At 39.7% G+C, this 20,017-nt stretch overlaps 1 protein-coding gene across 4 annotated transcripts in view; it reads right to left on the bottom strand.

The window, feature by feature from the left end:
• The window catches only part of pms1 (PMS1 homolog 1, mismatch repair system component), a 97,417-nt gene that overhangs the window by 41,286 nt on the left and 36,114 nt on the right, over window positions 1–20,017 (bottom strand). For all 4 annotated transcript variants that reach the window (XM_080198826.1, XM_080198827.1, XM_080198828.1 and 1 more), the window contains 3 exons: window positions 7,975–8,097; window positions 6,507–6,653; window positions 3,429–4,279 (listed from right to left, as the gene is read on the bottom strand). In XM_080198826.1, the coding sequence (XP_080054952.1) occupies window positions 3,429–4,279; window positions 6,507–6,653; window positions 7,975–8,097 (1,121 nt within the window). The remainder of the gene's footprint in view (window positions 1–3,428; window positions 4,280–6,506; window positions 6,654–7,974; window positions 8,098–20,017) is intronic.

Raw genomic sequence — 20,017 nt, forward strand, 5'->3', positions numbered from 1 at the left:
CCTTTAATATAATTAAATATACTAGATGCCAAACAGATGTGACAGTTGGTTGTTTGGTACTGTAACAAAGAAATGAAAGAGTTTGCCAAGTGGGGGGGTGATGGGGGTTATACAAGGCCAAGAAGGAGGACAAGAGTTTCAAAATCAATTTGCTGATCAGCGCAGTGGTGAAAGGGAATATGACAAGATGCAGGCAATAGAATTTTGGACAAATTGCAATAAAAGAGTGGGATTTGTGAACCAGGCAAAAAGTAATCAAGTCAGAAGTGGCAATAAGGGTTTCATTGGCAACAGACGTGAAGCAGCAGAGAAAGAGATACATTAACAGCAATTAAGAGTGGGACAGGAGTACAGCAAGGAGCAGACGTACAAAGTGCAACAGATAGGAGATGAAAGCTGTGGGGGATGGGAGAAAAAGGGAGAGAGATACACAGTTAAAGTACATGTGTCTGCATTTTTGTCTGAGTAATGTAATTAAAAATCAAGGTTTATAATTATCTTATTACTATTTAATACACTGTGTATTCCTTTTACAAAAGGGCATGTCCTCTGACTCACTACCAATAATGTTATGGGAGATGTTACTCATACACGTAAATATTTAACTTACCTAAGCCTCACAAGCAGGATGAGGAACAATTTTATTATAAGGGATGTCATATCCTCCAGGCAATTTTGACAAATACATTAGCTAATGTAGGATTCAGCCATATTGAATAAGAACATGTTCAATGCAGTAAGCATTGGTGAGGAGATTGCAAATGTTGAGCCATTACAATTAACCTCAGTGTCCTGGGTCAACAGAGGTGGTGGGGGACAGCAGAAGAGAAAAACTGCTACTGATCACTGAACAGTGATTCCTAAGAGAAATTTCACATATGGATATCAAATGAGGGTGGGCTAATGGTCATCTGTGATGTTTCCCATTACCAAATCAGCTGTCAACAGGAGAAGCTAATGGAGCAAGTTACTAGAGGCAACTGATGTGAATGGATGGATGTCCCAATATGAGATAGGGTCTTCAGAAGGGTGAAGAAAACTGACGGAGGGAAAAGTTGTCACAAACAACGTTAATAAAAAATGGGATGTTGCACCAGGCAATAAGTTTCTACACACAAGATGTTAGGTTTCAAACTACAGGAGGTAACAGATAACTATCAAAGTGGAGTGGTGGAGCTAGTGGGCTCGGGTGTGAGGGGTTGTGGGGATGCCATGGATAACCTCCAGTGGGAGGTAAGCCAATTTTGCCAGAACTCAGTCAAAATTGACTACGAATATCAATTAACTTGTAAATTCTTGATCATGATGGTGTTGCAATTTTGAGTCTGACATAAAAGCAACATGTCGTTGGAGGACATTGTCGTGGCTGTGCTAAATCAGTTAATTCTGGCATTCAACATCCCTCATCATTGTTGCACATAATCAGCATAACCAAAAAGTTCCAGCCAAATGAGCACTGGTATTCCCCATTAACTTAGCACATGTGGAAATGATTGAGCTGTCAATTTCCACATGGCTTGTCTTCGCAGAATATTACACAACAGATGGCAAGACAAAGTATCAGACACTGAAGTTCTCTCCAGAGCAAGTCTACCATCAGTCCACACACTGCTGATGAGAGCGCAGACCCGGTGGGCAGGCCATGTCATCCGTATGCCGGATGAATGCATACCCAAGCAGCTCCTTTTTGGGGAAATCTCTGCAGGTAAACGCTCACATGGAGGGCAGAAGAAACATTACAAAGACACACTCAAGGCCTCCCTGAAGTCGCCTGACATAGACATGACCACATGGAAAACACTAACACAAAACCATCCTATCTGGCGCTGTCTCATTCACAAGGGCTGTCAAGCTTAAGAAGCAAGGTGCATTGCTGAAGCACAACTTAAGCACGAACTGCACAAGTTCAGACCACCAGCACAACAACTACAGTGCCTACACAAGTCTGTCCAATATGTGCCAGGACATTCCATGCCCGAATCGGCCTGATCAGTCATCTTCGGACACACCGCATCCAGCCTCAAAATGACTAATGGTGTCGAGGTCCTCATCAACGACAATGAACGAACAACAGCAGCACATGTGTGAGCCATAAAAATATTTACACATAGTTCCACTGATCTCCAAGATGTGGTGTCAAACAGTGATTCAAAGCACAGCTCCATTAGGAATTTAGGCAGACAATCTTTCGACACACAATTACTTTTGACGGGTAGTGGGGAGTGATGGTGTGGACTGATGGGGAGAAAGAGAAAAAATGTCTTAGAATATTCAAAATAAAAAGAACACAAAAACACTTTAGTTTACAGCTATAAGGATTATCGGTATTTTGGTACAGCACATCCTGGACCTTAATATGCAGGTTTATGTTCTGTATATATCTAACAGTGCATATCATTAGTAACATTTTGCACTGTCAAGGAGCTTAGTAATCTTCTGGTGCACTGCCTGAGCAACCATACCTCATAAATCTTGGTAAGCTTTCCAGTGTGGCAGCATCACAACCATATTTGCATTAGTCAAGTATACCAATACTCCAGCAAGGTAGCCATCAAAACAGCAATCTAGAGTCATAACCTTTGTTTAATTTCTTAATCATGCAGGCACACAGACTCCAACTGTATGGCCCCTACTGCTGCTTCAGCCAAAACTAACAAACTTTGCACAGATCAGGAATTAACCCTGGAACCTTTTGATCTCCATGTTCAGAAGTACATTTACCCAGTGAGATACAAGGAAAGTTAGATTTAGGGTTTTAAAAATGAAATGTTATTCTTATACCCGAGATGTAATTTTTTAACTTCCATTTGTTTCATTTAACAACATCTTCATTTTCTTAGTTCAATGCATTTCTCCTTCTTAGCTTCTTTTTCTCATCTTCCTATAGAGGTTCAGTGAGCGAAGACAATAATATTACCTTATAATTGAGTTGGATCCATTTTTAACTTGGTATAAACTTAACCAAGTTGTGCTGTTTCAAATATTTCATTAATGCATAAACCACTTTACTACCTGGCTTTATGAAGTAGTAAGCAACAAAATGTGGTTTCATAAATACTGCGAAACAACTGCTGTAAAATCAGTGCTTCTCAAAAAACAAAAAGATCATAAATTTAGAATCAAAGGTGCTCTCAAAAGAATGTCATATGCTGGAAAATACATCATTTCTCTTCATTGTGAAAAAAAATCCTTGAAGGAAATCCATGAATGGAAAGAAAGACATATAACAAAACAATTAATTGTAGAAGTCTGGAGAAGCAGCACATAATATATTTTAACAATACAGCCAGCATGGCATCTCCAACATGCCAAAAATAATTTTCCGCTTTATATTTCAAGTAGTAATGGGATTTACTCTTCACCCAATGAGTCACAGAGAATGGAAACTATTGGGTTATGAGGTCAAAAGATTTAATCTGGAAACTTACTTCTTTTTCTCGTCCTCATTCAGATTTTTCCACATCTCTTCAAGTTTCATGCTGACATCTTGCAGATTAGCCCTTGGGTTCTCAGCTAACAGTTTGGGTCGGGTTTCTTGTATGAAAAGGGCAGAGGGTGATAGAGACTTTTTGACAGTGCGGTTGCTGATCAGGTCATATATTGTGATCTGTCCAATCTTTTCTTTCACTACATTGGAAGATTTTTTGTTTGGATCATTGGTTGGGCTAGTGTCGGCCGGTTTCTGGTGCTTGGTTTCATCACAATTTATTTGCTTTTGGCCTGGAGTGTCTTCAGGTACTAAGAGCTTTACAGGTTCAAACATCTGTTCAGTAGAATCTTTCATCCCATGCCCCATACTCCAGTTGTCAGCAGTTAGTTCAGCAGAATCTTTTGCGATTGAGAGCTGTTCATTTAATGTCACAGGTGCTATAGTTGGACTACTAGACTTTTCTGGACAATCGGCACTGTTAATAGCAGCTGGACTCTTTAAAAGAACTAGGTCATCATCCAGTGAAAATGTCACATCAAATTCTGGGAAAGGAATTGATGGCATATTCTCAGAAGGAAGAGATTTTTCTTGGGAATCAGTCTGAACAATGTTACTGACAAAGCTCTCCTTTTTATCAGTCACTGCAGAAACGTCTTTAGAAAAAGAGACTTTTTCAGAACAACCATTTAACATGTCTGGCACTGTTAACAGATGAGACTGATTTGGCTCACCACTGCAAACAAGTCCAGTTTCTTCCAAACATTCAGAAGATGATTTATCAGTTCCATTTCCAGCGAGTTGTCCGTAAACTGAAATCAACACTTTCTCAATCACAAGCAAGATGGTCTCCTGGTGACAGAAGTTTTTAAGTTGGATCAATTTTAATTTTCCTTCAAGAAAAATGCTCTGAAATATTAATGTAGATTTTGCTTTGAGTAATGCCAGAAAACCAAAACAAAAGTCATCATGGTCCCAAATGCAAATACAGGTCACTTTTTAGTTACTGTGCAAACCTACCTGCTGTGGCCAAAAACACTCCAGGAGGATTTTAACTCCTAGTCTCATTTTATCTGACCAGTGGATTTCCCACTGCCTCAATGGGTGACCTTCACACTCCCAGGCTAAAACTTCCAATGGGCTGGTCAGAGGCCTGTTTAAAGCAGAACTTCATCTCTAAAAATCAGGTTGCAATCTCTTGTGACTTGCTTTGCTTGCATTGTGGTGACAGAAAAAATGGTCAAGAATGAGAAGCCTACCTCGTGATGTTTCTGAAAGGGGTGAGGTGCAATTGCTGTAAACCAGAATTGCTCGGGCATATTGTTCATCAGGCATTGAAACAGACTGCAGAATTTGCCAATGCCTGGAGCATCACCTCTGGGACTTGGATTCAGTCAGGAAGTGCTTCAATTATCTCTCTAGAGTTGCAAGTATGAGTGGTGCACTTCATTTATCCCTCTCTCTAGAGCACATGGCAGCAGTCCCACTTCTCTATCCACCCCCACTCAGTCACTTCCTCTGTCCAGTGCAAGGGCATAGTTGTCCACCTTCTATTATTCTTCTAATTTACTAATTCCACATCAGCTGCTTGCACCAGGATTAGTTCTGTAGAAGAGAGCAGGGATGTGGAATTCAGGGCAATGAGAAAAAAAGTATTTTTGCTTTCTATAAGCAGTTGAACAAGGTATAGGAAGTCCTGTCAAAAGTTTCACCACTGTGGCTGTAAGTCTGGAGGCGTCTGCTCAAGCCTATGTAGTGTCCTTTCATATGGCATAAGCAGTTTAGCTTAGAGAGCATGGGAACTTTCTAAGATACCTAAGCCCAGCCTTCACAATGGAAGTCCATGTTCTCACATTTTGCAGTTTTGGTGCTTCCAACTTTACATTTTACTTTGGATACAGAATCATCCACCTGAGTGGTTTGACTTGTTCTTTAATGCAGAATTAGTGTACAGCAACAAAACCACTGCTTCTTATGAGACCGCTGCAGGTTCTCACTAAAAAGGTAACTTTTTGTTACATCAATAAATGTAGAGTTTGAAGAACCTGGCTCTATATTTTACTGCACTTACCTCCCTCCAGAGTGCCTTGCCTTGCTCATCTCAACCTCTGAGCCGACCTATCGATCTTGTCTAGCATTTGAGCCAAACATTCTTGCATCCCTCCCAACTGCCATACCTCCTCTGGACACAATTGGCAGTTCATCAGCAATGTACAAATAAGGTTAGAGGATCAATTTTCCATAGTCCTGCCTGTGGTCTCCGGTGACCACATTTGTGAAAGATCCAATATCTAACTGGCACCTGCAGACTTTAAGATCCCAACAGGCATTATACAACATATTGAACTAAATACAATGAAGTGCAAATCTTATATCTGCATATGTTGTCACTTACTGTTTTTAAGGGGTTGACATTTTTGGTCAGGTGAATATGATATTGCTAAATTTAATTGAAAGGATATTTCACATGTTCCGTTTCATTGAATCATAGAAGCCCTACAGTGAAGGAGATATTCAGCCCATCGAGTCTGCAGTGACTCAGCATTTTTCACAGGCGCACCCCTGTAACTCCACACATTTAAAGTTTTAGAAATTATTTATTCATTAGTGTCACATTGAGGCTTACATTAACACTGCAATGAAGTTACTGTAAAAATCCCCTAGTTGCCACACTCCTACACCTGTTCGGGTACACCGAGGGAGAATTTAGCATGGACAGTGCACCCTAGCCAGCATGTCTTTCAGGCTGTAGAAAGAAACTGGAGCACCCAGAGGAAACCCATGCAGACACAGGGAGAACGTGCAAATTCCACACAGAGAGTGACCTGAGCTGGGAATCAAACCCGGGTCCCTGGAGCTGAGAGGCAGCAGTGCTAGCCACTATACTATTGTGCCGCATGGCTTTACCATGACTAATCCACTTAACCTACGTAACTTGGGACACTAAGGGGCAACTTAGCAAGGCCACTCCACCTAACCTGCACATCTTTGGACATATTTCAATAATAAATGTCTTCATTGGTGTATTATTTAAGTTAATGACAACTGTATAAGAAATAATTTTTAATGTGCGTCTCACCTTGTTATGGAGCATTACTTGGGTTTTATCTGGTGTTAAATTAACATCTATAACTGAAGCTGGAACTAAAATGTTCAGAAAGAAAATTGGATAACGAATATGTGAAGAATCCTTCTGGAATTGAGAGCTGTAGTATAGCCGAACCAACTGAAAATTAAAGCAAAACATTAAAAAAAAAACTTTACAGGACATCAAGTAATATTCTAAGAAAGTTAAAATAGACGCTTAGCAAAAAGTATTGAAAATATCTATGAAAACGCTGACTTTTTTTGCTCATCTTAGCCAGTCTAAAAAATAACGAAGAACAATTCAAAATCTTGTCTTTTCATCATGCTTTGTTAAAATAGTCCAACAACGTGAACAGAATCCAAATATCAAAATTCAGTCTAAATGTTGCCACCCTTGTGAAAGTGTAGTTAGGTTTGTTAAAGAATAGTCTGCTTCATCCAAAAGCATTAATTATAATATTGCAATATAAAGAACAGAAAGTTGCACTCAGGTACTAGTTTTCTCATCTTGGCAAACAAACTACAATCTATATATAATGAAAAGTTATAGATTAATTCTAACATTCTGGTTTAATAATGTGTTCACAGCAGGATGGATGATGGATCCCATCGTGATTGAAAGCATACAGCGTGCTCGCTATGAGTAACGTATTGCAGCAGCCTCTGTTTAAATGTGCTATCCTTTTAAATCCAAAACTGAATTATGTAATTAAATATATCTAAATATTGACCACCCCATTAACTGTTTTGGGACAAATGAAACAACACTATACAAAAGAAATTCAAAGCTAACATGAAAACATCGTAGCATGCAAGTTCTTATTATCTGGCTAGTTTGTCCCAACACTTATGCTGGATTACATTATCTGCATGAATAATTAATGAAATAAAGCACAGAGATAAATAAAAGCTTTTTATTAAATTCAACTGGAACCAGATTGAAGCTACAATATCTGTTGCAGAAATATTGATCAAACTCACATCTAAGATTTCAACTGGAGTAGCCTTTAGAGATAAGTTTAGAAATCACAACAAATTAATTTCAAAATTGGGGGGAATGTCACAGCCCCAAGCAACTGCAAGATGTTTTTTCACCTATTTGTAATGCAAAACCAATTAATTAAGCTTCACAATTAAAATTTTAAAACATAATTACTGCAACATCCCCAAGATTATTTTTTGCTCAGGCAAAAGTTGAATGAAGCACAATAACTCATTGATAACTGAGTCAACCAACATTTGCCCCTTTTGTTCACTGTAAGAAGTCATGGAACTAATGCAAAGCTTTAACTTGATCCCAGAATTGACCATACATGTAATTAATTTTGCTCTAACACAACCCAAATAAGACCATTTAAATCTTTTTACACTAAGATGATAAACATTCTTCAACATAAAGTACATTTATTGCACTTTAGAAAAACAAGTAAACACAACCATCACTAAAATTATTCATCTACCTTTAATATTTCCTTGTGATGAACAGGCCTGGAATTAACAGAGATAAAACTTCTGTCAGGGCTGGTGAGGCTCGTCAAGGATGGATCGGAACCCAGCTTGGGCAGAAAACCACTGAGGAAAATCTGTGAATACCAGCAAATAAGATCCACAAAATTTAACAGTTGCAATGTCATCAAGACAATGTTTAGGAGGGCAACATATTTGGAGTTCATTCTACAAAAGGGTGAAAACACACAGGTGACTTTCCACAGTGATTCACTTCAATCAAGTGTGATTCAGGAGACACAGAAGCAAAAGCCAGGACCCTTCCCTGAAGGAAGCAAACAAAAGTAACAGAGGGCCGCTCCTTTGAAATGAAAAAATGTTGTGCAAAGAGACCCCACAAAGGTAAAAGAAGAATGTCGGGATAGTGCATTCGTGTAATTTGAACTATCTAGCAACGGTTGTCTACTGTATTTACTAACATGTAATTGCTTGTATCACATAATCCAATTCATTAATTATTTTAATTTTCACTACTACTCTACATGTACCATAACCTTTTCTTTAATACTACCTCAGCTGCATGTTACATCATCTGCAAATGAATAACATATTTGTTAAAATCAGTACTATTCAACATTATCAAATTCAATAGTAATTACCACATCTTTCCACCATGTGACTGAATACTGGAATGCATGTAAGGCAAAGGGTACAGGCAAACACTATTTACTGAGTAAACATTAAGGTCAGCAAGAAAACATCTGTCAGAAGTGATAAATTAGATTTTATGAACTAATGGGTTACAATGTGACTGATATATTCACTATGAAAGTTTTTTTTAAAAATAACAGCTGGACATTCATTTTCTAACCTACAAAACTGGTTCCATTCAAAATGACTTCTTTCCCAGACCCCCTTTCTTCATCTTTTCCACTGACAACTACTCTGGCTTTGCATTTTCTTTATGTTGATTTCCTTCTGGTTTGAAAAACAAAACAAATGTTGGATCTGATTTTTGTTTTAAAGGTTGCTGCAATCATAGAAATTCTTTTGAACAATGGGATGACAAACAAATATTAAATTTTATAGAAAAACTGAACAACACTAATAAAAAGTTTACTCTGCAGTTTTGACTGGAAAAAAGTTGTCTGCTTGACCCTTAGGAATTTATGCAGGTACCTGGCCAAGTAAAAGGACATGTCGAGCAAATGTCAATCTATTCAGTTGGTCGGAGTTGCTGAAATCCTCAAAAAAGTCTGGAACTAATAATAACAAAAAAACCCAGCAATGACTATAAATTTTGGGAGTGTTTTTCATAATGTTCAACATAATTTTAACAAAAAAAAAACTCAATGTGTACCAGGATAGTGCTCCAAGTTTATTTGTGTTGAGTATAAGAATTTGCACAAGGATTAACTTGATGTTTCAGATTGGCCGCTGATTCAAAGCTGTTGCAAACATATTTGTCTAATTTTGCTTCCATCTCCCCTCATACCCCCTTGAGCTAATCTTATCCCTGAAATTCCCCTCTATTCCATTTAAAGCGCTAACTGCCCAGATTTCCTTCTCACCCACACTTAAGTTGACGTTGCAAACTGTTCCCTCTCCTGGGATGCTATCCTGTTCCTTTCCTTAAAAAAAAGACCTATGTCCTTGCAAACATTGGAATAATTCTTTGTACACTGAAAGGAAAGTTTAGGATCTCAAATCCTCACCAAATGTGGGCCACTTGCGCCAGTCCACTGACTAACCTTGCTACATGCAATCTGTGGAGAGTGCCTGAAAGTGTGGATTTTCTGCTCCTTTCCCTCAAAATACTACTTGAAATTGGTAGAAACCAGGTAGACTATAACAAGGCCCAGATGTTAAATTTGGCCTGTTGTCTTTCTGCTATGATGGGTGGGAAATCTGCAGTATGATTTCTTGCCAGAAACGTATAGGCCATTCGATCCAGGTTTTTATTTTATATGTATTTAATGTATCTTTGGAAATCTATATATCACTTTATTAAAATGTTATAGTAATGAGCTAATTTTAATATGTATTTAACACAGATGACATGGTGTAGTAGAGAGAGATGAGCTTGTTAAACTTAACGTAATGAGTTTTCTGCAGAGTTCAAAATGGCATCCCCATTTTTTGTTACTTATTCACCCTGAGCTCTACTTAAACTCTCCACTTAGCCTTTAAAATTTAGTACACCAATATTCCATTTTTTTTAAAGTTCTGCAGTTAAGAAATTTATTTAGTTTTTCTCTACTTTTAAAGCAAAAAAAGCCCTGCAGTGTTGAACTTTATTGAACAAATCCTAGGGGGAAATTGTATAAATTAATAGTACTAAAGGTTAGAGGGCAGTGTCAAAGGTTGCACAGTCGGGGTAAGTACTCTTTTTAACTAATTCCAACTTAAAACATTGGAAGTTTTATATTTATACATTTAAAAACTGAAGAGAATAGAAAACAATATTTGAACTAATTGGAGTCTACACAATGAATAAATTAGCACTCAATGAGGATGAATGCATTCTAATTTATTAAAAAAGTCTCCACCAAAATTAGTGAGAAATTGTTTTTCATTTAAGAAAGCCTAGACTTACATTTTCAAGTGGAATGGACTGCAGTTGAATTTAAGAATGTCCAATTGAAGACATTTTAAACTAATAAAGACAGAGGACAGAAAGTGACAGTATATTTTAACAAAATATCACTGAGTTCAACACTTATTTAAAAGGCTATAAGGTATGGAAAAAACTTCTTGCTTAAACATTGTGTGCAAGTAACATGTCAATGTTCATTATTCTTTAACCTTTTTTGGGAATAATTATCAAAATTAAAAAATAAATGATAGGCTGCAATTAGTGAAGGTTCCATGTTACAGTCAGAACACATTTGTCAGGTCCTAATAATCTTACTTCCAAGTTACCAGGGTGGAAATGGACTGCTGTGCAGGAACATGTACATTTGCAGCTGAAGAGCACAAATTCTAATGGGTGAGCAGTTGAAGTTGTAGCTTCATAAACAATTTTATGAAACGTCCTCTAAGTGAAAGCTTCCATAAATAGCTATATGTAACCTCACCAACCATAAGCAGCTTCCAACACAATGACTTGGTTTCTGCAGTCATTGGCAAATAAACAACACTCATTACACTTACAACTGTCCACAAACGTTTTGAGGCTTTTTGTGTGGCAACTTAGTCATTGATAGTCCGAGAAAGCAATGCAATCTCTACAGTGGATATGGAACCTGAGTGAATCAGCCAAGCAACTGGATTTCACTTAAACCAATCGGACTATTAATTAAAATGAAGGGAAGGAATATTAAGTAATTAATGGTCAGTCAGCCTTACCTCAGTGGTGGAAAACCGTTGAAAGAAATTCTGTGGGACAGTATAAATTGTCATTTAGAAAGGCATTGATTAATCAAGGACTGTCAGCATAGATTTAAAGGAATGGCATGTCTGATTAACTTGACTGAATCTTTTGAAGGAGGGAACAAGGAGGGTAAATGAGGACAGCATATTTGTCGCAGTCCATGAGGATTTTAGCAAGGCTTTTCGTAATGCCCCCACATGGTGGGCTGGTCAGGGAAGTAAGGACCCACAGGATCTAGGGGAAAATGACAAGTTGGATCCAAAATTGAAAACAATAGGTGATAGTCAGTCAGTGATTTTGTGACGAAAATGCTTAAAGGTGGAGACTGATTAAGATGCTTGCAGGTGACATAAAAATGGTCATTCAGATGATGAGGAAGAAAGCTGTAGACTGCAGGAAGAAATCAATAGACTGGTTCGGAGGGCAGAAAAGTGGTAAGTGGAATTCAGTATAGAGATGTATATGGTAATATATTTAGGAAGAACAAACTAGGCAAGGAAATGCTCAGTAAGTAGCAGGATACTGCAAAGTGTAGAGGAACAGAGAATAGTGCCTGAGCAGAATGAACACTGAAAAATAACACAGAGGGCAGACACAGAATCCTTCGAGGCTCTTTAATGCATCATTGGAGGCCTTATTGCAGGAGGTGCAGAAGAGAAGAGAGGTCATCTTCTCAGAGGACACCAGGAGACATTCCAGGCAGATATTGTGAAGTCAGTGGGAATCATCACAGTCAAATGCCAACAGTTTGGCCTTAGAGCCTGGATGCACTGCCCGCAGCATGATCCAAGTGTGAGAGGGTGATGTGATGCCATGCACTTCACATCAGGAAGGATGTGATCGCATTAGAGAGGATACTGAGATTTATGAAGATCTTGCCAAGAATAGAGAATTTTAGTTTTCAGAAGAGATTAAACAAACTGGGATAGTGTTCTTTGGAACAAAGATGGCCAAAGCGAGATTTAATTGATGTGTATAAAATTATGAACTGATTAGATAGAATGGATAAGGAGAAGCTATTGCCTTTACCGAGAGGCTTTTCACTGTGCACAGCCAGCAGCACTTTTGTTTAGGCTGCAGCATCAAAGCCTCACTTGCTTCCTCCTCAGCCAGCCTCCAGTAAGTTGCAACCTGTGCCACCTTTTCTCCCTGCCCTGTGTCTGGTGTCTCACGATCTGCATATCCACCTCGATTTTACCTTCTAAAGTAAGTGCAGTGTTAATATCCGATTTGATGGCTTAGAGAGTGAGAGATTGAATAACACATTTCTTCATCAGTCTCTTTTTCTTTGTCTTTACTAGGCATCGTTTGGTATGACTCAGCTGAGCTTCACTCTGGCATGGACCTCAATTGCATTTTCTGTAGAGGAAGAAATAGACTGCTTTCTCTGGGCCCTCTTCTTGACCAGCTGAACTTCTCATTTCAGTCTAACTCTTCCAATGTCCTTCCAGTCAGGCTTCAGAGATCATTGTTACCAGCAATTGTCTCTCCTATTTGTCAGTGTCTATACCCATCATCTTCATTAGGTTATAAGTGTCCTTGTAGCAGACGTTTAGGCACCCATAGCAGGTTGTGACGCAGTGGCCAATTCATCATTCAGATGGTCTTTGGGTACATGGCCCTCATCCATCCAACAAATATGGTTAGGGCGAGCCCTTCCAATTACTTAGTACAAATATGCTAGGCAGGAGTCAGTGCAGACATTGTTGCTTTAGCAATACTGTATGCTGATGGAATAAGCATCTGCCAGGACCTTTGAACTGGTGTACATATCCTGCAAGTACATACTGAAGATAGGTCTGAAACAGTGAAGGTGAAAAGTGTTCAGTTTTTCCTCCTGCCTAGCATACGTTGTCCAGGTTTCACCACTGTAGAGAAGTGCACCAAGGGTGCAGGTTTGCTTGGCTCTCAGTTTGGTGCTTTCAGTCCGATTGTTGCTGTTCTACGTTTTCTTACTCAGAGAATGAATCAGTCTAATACCCAATTGGCACTGGGCTTTATGCAAAGCTTTGAGCCTTTTCTTTCCAGCATGGAAGTTATGGCCAACAAACTGTATTTATACAGCACAGTTAACATAATACCCCAAGGTGCAGATGGCCAACATCATCCCAAATGACAAGTGAACACACTAAATTAAACTGCTGCAGCAAATAGCAAGGATTGCTGGAAACCTAGACACACCAAGACCAAAAACAATACAGGGTCAGGGCAAGCCACGGCATGCCCCAGCAGCAGGATTAGAAGGGCTTGCCCTAACCACATTTGGCAGATAGTTGTGTAAAAAGAGCAAAGAACAAAAACAGCCTGGGAAACAGGCCCTTCGGCCCAACGAGCCTGCGCCACCATTTTAATATTACCAGTCCCCCCTCCACCCATGACCCCTATGGCAATCCACATTGAGGAAAACTAATTTAGGGACAATTTATTACTTCCAATCAGCCTAATAGCACATCTTTGGGGTGTGGGAAGAAACCGGAGCACCCGGAGAAAACCCACGCAAGCACAGGGAGAATGCGCAAACTCCCACAGACACTGGCCCAAATCTGTGTGTCTGCACAGCAAACAGTGATAGTCACTGAGCTGTCGTGTTGCCCAGCATCTGGTCCAGTTTAAGCACAAGTACTCCCTGCTTTCAGCCGGAATCTCTGGCACCTAGAGTTCTTGCCACAATCTTACTTGGAAGAGGCTACGTGGAATATGCACACCTGAGAATGGATACCTAGAGTGCAGCTATCATCTTCCAAATAAGGAATTTGCAACCTCATTGGGTGCCACAATCCCCACCCGGTAACTCTCATTGGCTAGAAGCCAGAGAATCTTCTGGAAGGGCGTGACGAGAGAAATAAAAGGAGACACCTGAAAGCCACCCCCAGAGAAGATTTGGCACTATCCGAAGCAAAGAAAACTACAGATACAACTCAGCGGCAACCCAAAGACAGATGGAAGACAAGGACACTGAGATGGCAGAGGGTTGGAGAATTGGACCATTGGACCCATGGCTTGGTGGTATTCGTCGGCACAGGTAGTGTTAGAATCGTAGGCAAATAGAGTCAAGATAGTTTGGGAAAAGTAACTGTGTTAATGTTTACTGAACTTGGTAATAAAATTGGTTTGAACGGCAAACTGAGTGTTGTCCTTGTTCTCATCTTGTAAATTAGGGCACCTGGGTAAAGTGTTTAAGATATATGAACTGGCCAAAGTCTCTAATTTTGTGTTATAAGGATAAGTTTCACAGAGGCAGCGGAAAGCATAGCTACTAATGATGGAGTAATTAAAATCAGGCATGCTCAAGAGGCAGGAGTGTTATAGGGCAGATATCTCAAAGGGTTGTTGGGCTGGAGAAAATCACATAGAAAGATATTATAAGAAGATTTGTCCCAAACTTGGCAACAATTCTGAAACCATTACATAACCTCTTGCACCAGAACAAAGCAGAAATAACGCTTTCGTTCAAACCAAGGAAGCATTACTTAAGTCTGAAGTTCTCATGCACTTTGATCCTACTTTACCCTAACAGTTAGCTTGTGATGCATCCCCTTTTGGTGTAGAAACAGTGGTGTCCCACATCATGCCATTGGGAGAAGACTCATCACTTTTGCTTCTCAAACCTTGAGCAAAACTGAGTGGAACTATGCTCAGATCGAATGGTAAACAATGGGGATCATTTTTGGAGTCAAGGAATCCCTCAGCTCCTACATGGGAGTGCGATAACATTGCTGATGGATCATTATCCACTCACTACCATTTTTGTACCATACATGAGAATTCTGTCACTTGTGATAAATAGAATGCAAAGACAGGAATTGCACTTGTCTTCATGTACTTACAATGTTAAATAACAACAGTCAAGTCTGCACTGTAACCCGTTGAACTTTCAAAGATTGTCACTATGTGGCAGCTCATTAGGCTGCTCAATGGAAATATTTTCTACTTTGAACAAGTAGACAACATATCTGTCACTTCTAGAGAAGTGAAAAAATACACTTGGAAGTGATGGATATTATTTTAATAAAACCAAAAGGGAAAATCTCAGTAGATCTGGCAGCATCTGTAAGGAGAGAAAAGAGCTGAGGTTTCGAGTCCAGATGACCCTTTGTTAAAGCTGATATGGATATTATATTACTGGGAAGACTTCAGGACTAACATCTAACCTGAAACCCTACTACCCCAGGAGAATGGAGCTATCAGTACAGACTGTACAGTAGGTCAGGATGTTTTCTATAGGGGCTCAGACATGTAATTCCATCACCATTGAGAAAATGGGTAATACAGAAGGTACATGAAGGCCACTGTAGAGTTGTATGCAGAGTTATATTAAGAAGTTGTTTCTGTGACCTAGAGTTGATGCAAAGGTTGAGGAAAAAGCTAGAACATGCTCCTCCTATGAGGAGGTAAGAAACTCCTACCCTTAACACTACTGCATCCATAGGAATGGCCTGAAGAGACTTGGCAATGTATGCATGTGGATTTCGTATGAACTTTCAAAAGGGTATATGTTCTTAATGTAATGGTTGATGCTCACACCAAATGATTAGAAGTCTCTGTGATGGTATCCATTTCATCTGATAAGACTATTGAGAAGCTAGGAAAAGTAATTAGTTGCTTTGGATTTCCTGAACAGCTGGTTAGAGACAACAGACTTCAATTTGTCTTGCAGGAATTTCAGAACTTCCTACAAAAAAAAAGTATTCAACACATTACTTCCACACTATATCACCCTGCTACTAATGGACCAGCATAAAACTTCATCCAAATCCAGAAACACACTTGGAAAACAATCAAGGAACAAGGTTTGCTATCAAACACTTTAGCAACCTTTTGCTGGTCTACAGGAATAGCACATATTCCATGAGCAAGATCTTTCCTGCCTTACTCATATAAAAAGACAGCTGTGTTCTGCATTTGATCTTTTAAAACATCCAAAAATGAAGGAAACTAAAACAGCAACAAGCACCAATGGAAAGGCGGGAAGGCAAGGCAAAACACGGTTTTCCACCAAGGACAAGAAGTTTTGGCTTGGAACCACTCCACAGGGGATAAATAGGTTCCTGCCAGAGTTTGTGCACAGACTAGACCTGTCTCTTACACTGTCCAGACCAGAGATGACATCCGGAGGGGACATGCCGTCCAGTTACTGGCAGAAATAACACATCCTGTAATAATGGAGTCTATTGAAAATTCAGGTTAAGACTTGCCTAATCAGAACTTTCCTACAACCCCAATATGACCAGACATCTCGGAGGAAAGAAATACTTCATCTTCTGTCTAGGCACAGAAACAATCCCTAGTTCCTACATCAACACTGGTTAAAACAACTACCAGTGAAGACAATGTGGAGAAGAAAATACTAGAGGTTCATGCCGGTGTTAAAAAGATGATGCCAGAGATTTACTGTCAATCATTCTGAGAGCTACAATATCCTGACTGTCAGACTTATTAATAGTGACTGACCCATGTTGAATTTGTTTTGGGGATGTTTAAATTAAGTTGGGGGGGCGGGGGGCAGCAGCGGGGAGAGGAAGGAAATGTTATGTATTTGTATTTGTTCCTATTTACTCATTGTGGAGCCCTGCTATAGTGACATATGCAAATACAAGTGATGTTTTATGATGCAGAGCGGGAAACAGGGAGAGAAGCATCAGCCATAGAAGAGGTCACAGGCCACTTGTGAAGTCGCTGTATTAACTCAGTGCTCTCAAGACTCATGTCTCCAAATACACTAACAGTAGCAGCAAGAGAAAGACCATGGCGAGAAGAGAAAAACATTGTGAAAGAGTGGGAGATTCCACCATCAAGTCTGTCCACCATTATGAAAACAGGTGAACATCTTGGAACAGTTCAACAAACAGACAGACATTCTCTGCAGCAAGGAGGATGAGAATGGCTGACTGTTCCGATGCTGAAGAAACTCTGCCAGCCTGGCTGAAGACAGTCATAGCAGAGAAAATTCCCAACTCTAGTCCAATCCTGCAAGGAAGGGGAATCATCCTGGCAAAGAAGCTGGGCCACATGGAGTTCATCTGCAGCAGTGGATAGTTGGACCAATTCAAGTCTAGACATTGTCTTATGCATAGTAAGCAATGAGGATGCAGTAGTTATGGCAGGAATGACAGATGATTGGCTTCAAAATGGTCTTGCCCATGCCTTGAAAGAGTATGCATCACAAGACAGTTTTATGAATGAAGCCAGACAGTTTTATCAACTTGTGCCAGAGTACGCTTTGATGTTTAAAGATGAAACATGGCAATGGTAGAAAGCAGAGCAAGGTACATATCACGGCTACGTTCTGCACCATCTTGGATGGCACCGAAAAGCTGCCACTTCTTGTGATAGGAAAGTACAAGAAGCAACATTGCTTCATGAACATCAAGACACTACTCTCACAGTATGAGACTAACAAAACAACTCGGATGACCTTTCGCATTTTTAATTCTTACAGCTAGAAATTGGACAGAAGGAAAGAAAGATTTTTCATAATTACAGACAACTGAGTAAATCCTGACATCGCTGGCCTCTAGTGTTAAGCTGATACCCTTATCTCCCCACACCACTGCCAAGCAGGGATGATTAGAAACCTGAAAACCACTACTGATGGTAACTGATCTCTCAAGTATTGATGGCATAGAAAATAGCGATGTAAGCTACGATTACCACCAGCTTCCACCCATACTGGGTTCAAACAGGGTATGACTGCACAAGATGTCAAGAATGAGAAGGAGCAGGGTACAGCCAACCAACCCAATGACAAGGTACTTCACACTCAGTGGAAATTGCAACAGAGAGACACGTACAAATTTATGCAAAAGGTGGACAACGCCAGACACTACACGGCAGAACTGTCAGATGATGCAATCATATATGCAACCTGTGAGTCCAAGGAGGCCAAGACAGTGAAGAGTATGATGAGTCCTGCCTACTTGCCTGTTTGAGGCTGCAAAAAGCTGTGGCGATGCCATGGGATTTCGCACTGCAGCAGACAAACACCCAAAATATTCCTGACTGCATTGATAAGTGTATGCTGCAGATATGAAGACAGCATGCTAAGCAGGAAAAAAAAATGGAAATTTTCCCCAAGCTAGCTCTCAACATTTTTCAATGTAAAGTTCTGGCCATTTACAAGGTGTGAATAAATCGAGTAAAGACGTTTTTATAAACTTACTGCTTTACTGTGTTTTCACTTGGCTTTTGAATCTGTTGTTTGGGACATAGACCTCATTTGTAGGCACATTGAGCCAGAGAGATGCACTGATGTGGGAACAGGGCTTGCTTGGCCAGCACTAAGCTCCGCTTAACATAAATTTGTGGGCTGATCCTCTGACATTTTACTCATTTTATTTGTTGCTCACAATGCAGTCTTCTCCATGCTGGGTAGATTAAAACTCAGACTCAGTGATCGTTTAGTGAACACCAATGTTCAGTTTGCAATTATGACAGTTGCCTGTCATTTTAATTCTTCCCAGGTTCAATAAATTCCAAATCATGATCTTCTTTTGGACAACAGATGTTGATATTTCTGCTTTCCCATTTGCACTTCCTCTAGAATCATTTCTACTTGTCCCATTGCCATGTCCTTTTGCCTTGTAGTATCACATCTGGCTGCAGCAATGGCAACTAAGACTGAAGTCATGCAAACTCAGCTTTCTGTCCTCATGGCTGCACAACCACTGCCACCATGCAAAGGGGCTCGCAGGATAGCATAGCAGTTCAGCAATCTAGTCTTCACAGATTACTTTGAGGCGCCGCCAATGGGGAAAATAAGAAAAACGGAATTGAGAAAGCAAGATAAATAAGGCAAAAACAAAACCAAGAATGAGCACCTTCAATTGTAAAAGTGTTTTTTTCATGTCAGAGGACATTTGGACAAGCCCTAAGCTTTCCTGATGTGCTTAGTGGATTTCTGTGGTTAAATGTAAAACTTCAGTTCGCCATGTGCAAGAACGCTGAATCTCTGGACAGTGCGTTGGCACAGTGGTTAGCACTGAAGCCTCACAGCGCCATGACCCATGTTTAATTGCAGCCTTCGGTGACTGTGCGGTGTGCGTTCTCCCTGTGTCTGCGTTAGTTTCTCCAGGTGCTCCGGTTTCCTTCCATACCCCAAAGATGTGTAGGTTAGGTTGATTGGCCATGCTAAAGTGTCCTGATAGCACCAGCGTTACCACAAAATTTTTGTAATTGTGCAATAATTTCAATTTTAACATTATGAAATGGTAGATTACAAAATTAAATACTGAATTTACAAGCAATTTTTCTTTGATTTTGTTTTAGTGACACAGCACTGCTTTAAGTGCTAGATACAAGAAACAAGAAAGATATTTTAAAGGAAATTGTTTTCTTAATTCAGAGGTACTCTCCCTTAATGAGGACCACAATCCTTATAAACCTACACTAAACATTTGTTTAACAAAAGCAGTAATGCTATTTGTACACACACTGACCGACACTGCAGGGCTTCGGCTGTTGCTTCCCAAGAACCCTTCAATAAAGTCTATTGTTTAAGCTGTTTATTTTTGAATAATAAATTAAAACTGTGTACTATTCGATATAATTAAAAGCTTATTAGCTTTTATAAACACAAACAAAATGTTTTAATGACATCACAGCATTTGATAACAGTGATCAGAAGAAAATGAGAACAGCTTTAGTTATAAGAAATATGGGGTGGGATTTTACACCCTCATGTCCCG

This window comes from Carcharhinus amblyrhynchos, chromosome 11 (assembly GCF_965287045.1).
Source record: "Carcharhinus amblyrhynchos chromosome 11, sCarAmb.v2.hapA, whole genome shotgun sequence".
Lineage (NCBI taxonomy): Eukaryota > Metazoa > Chordata > Chondrichthyes > Carcharhiniformes > Carcharhinidae > Carcharhinus > Carcharhinus amblyrhynchos.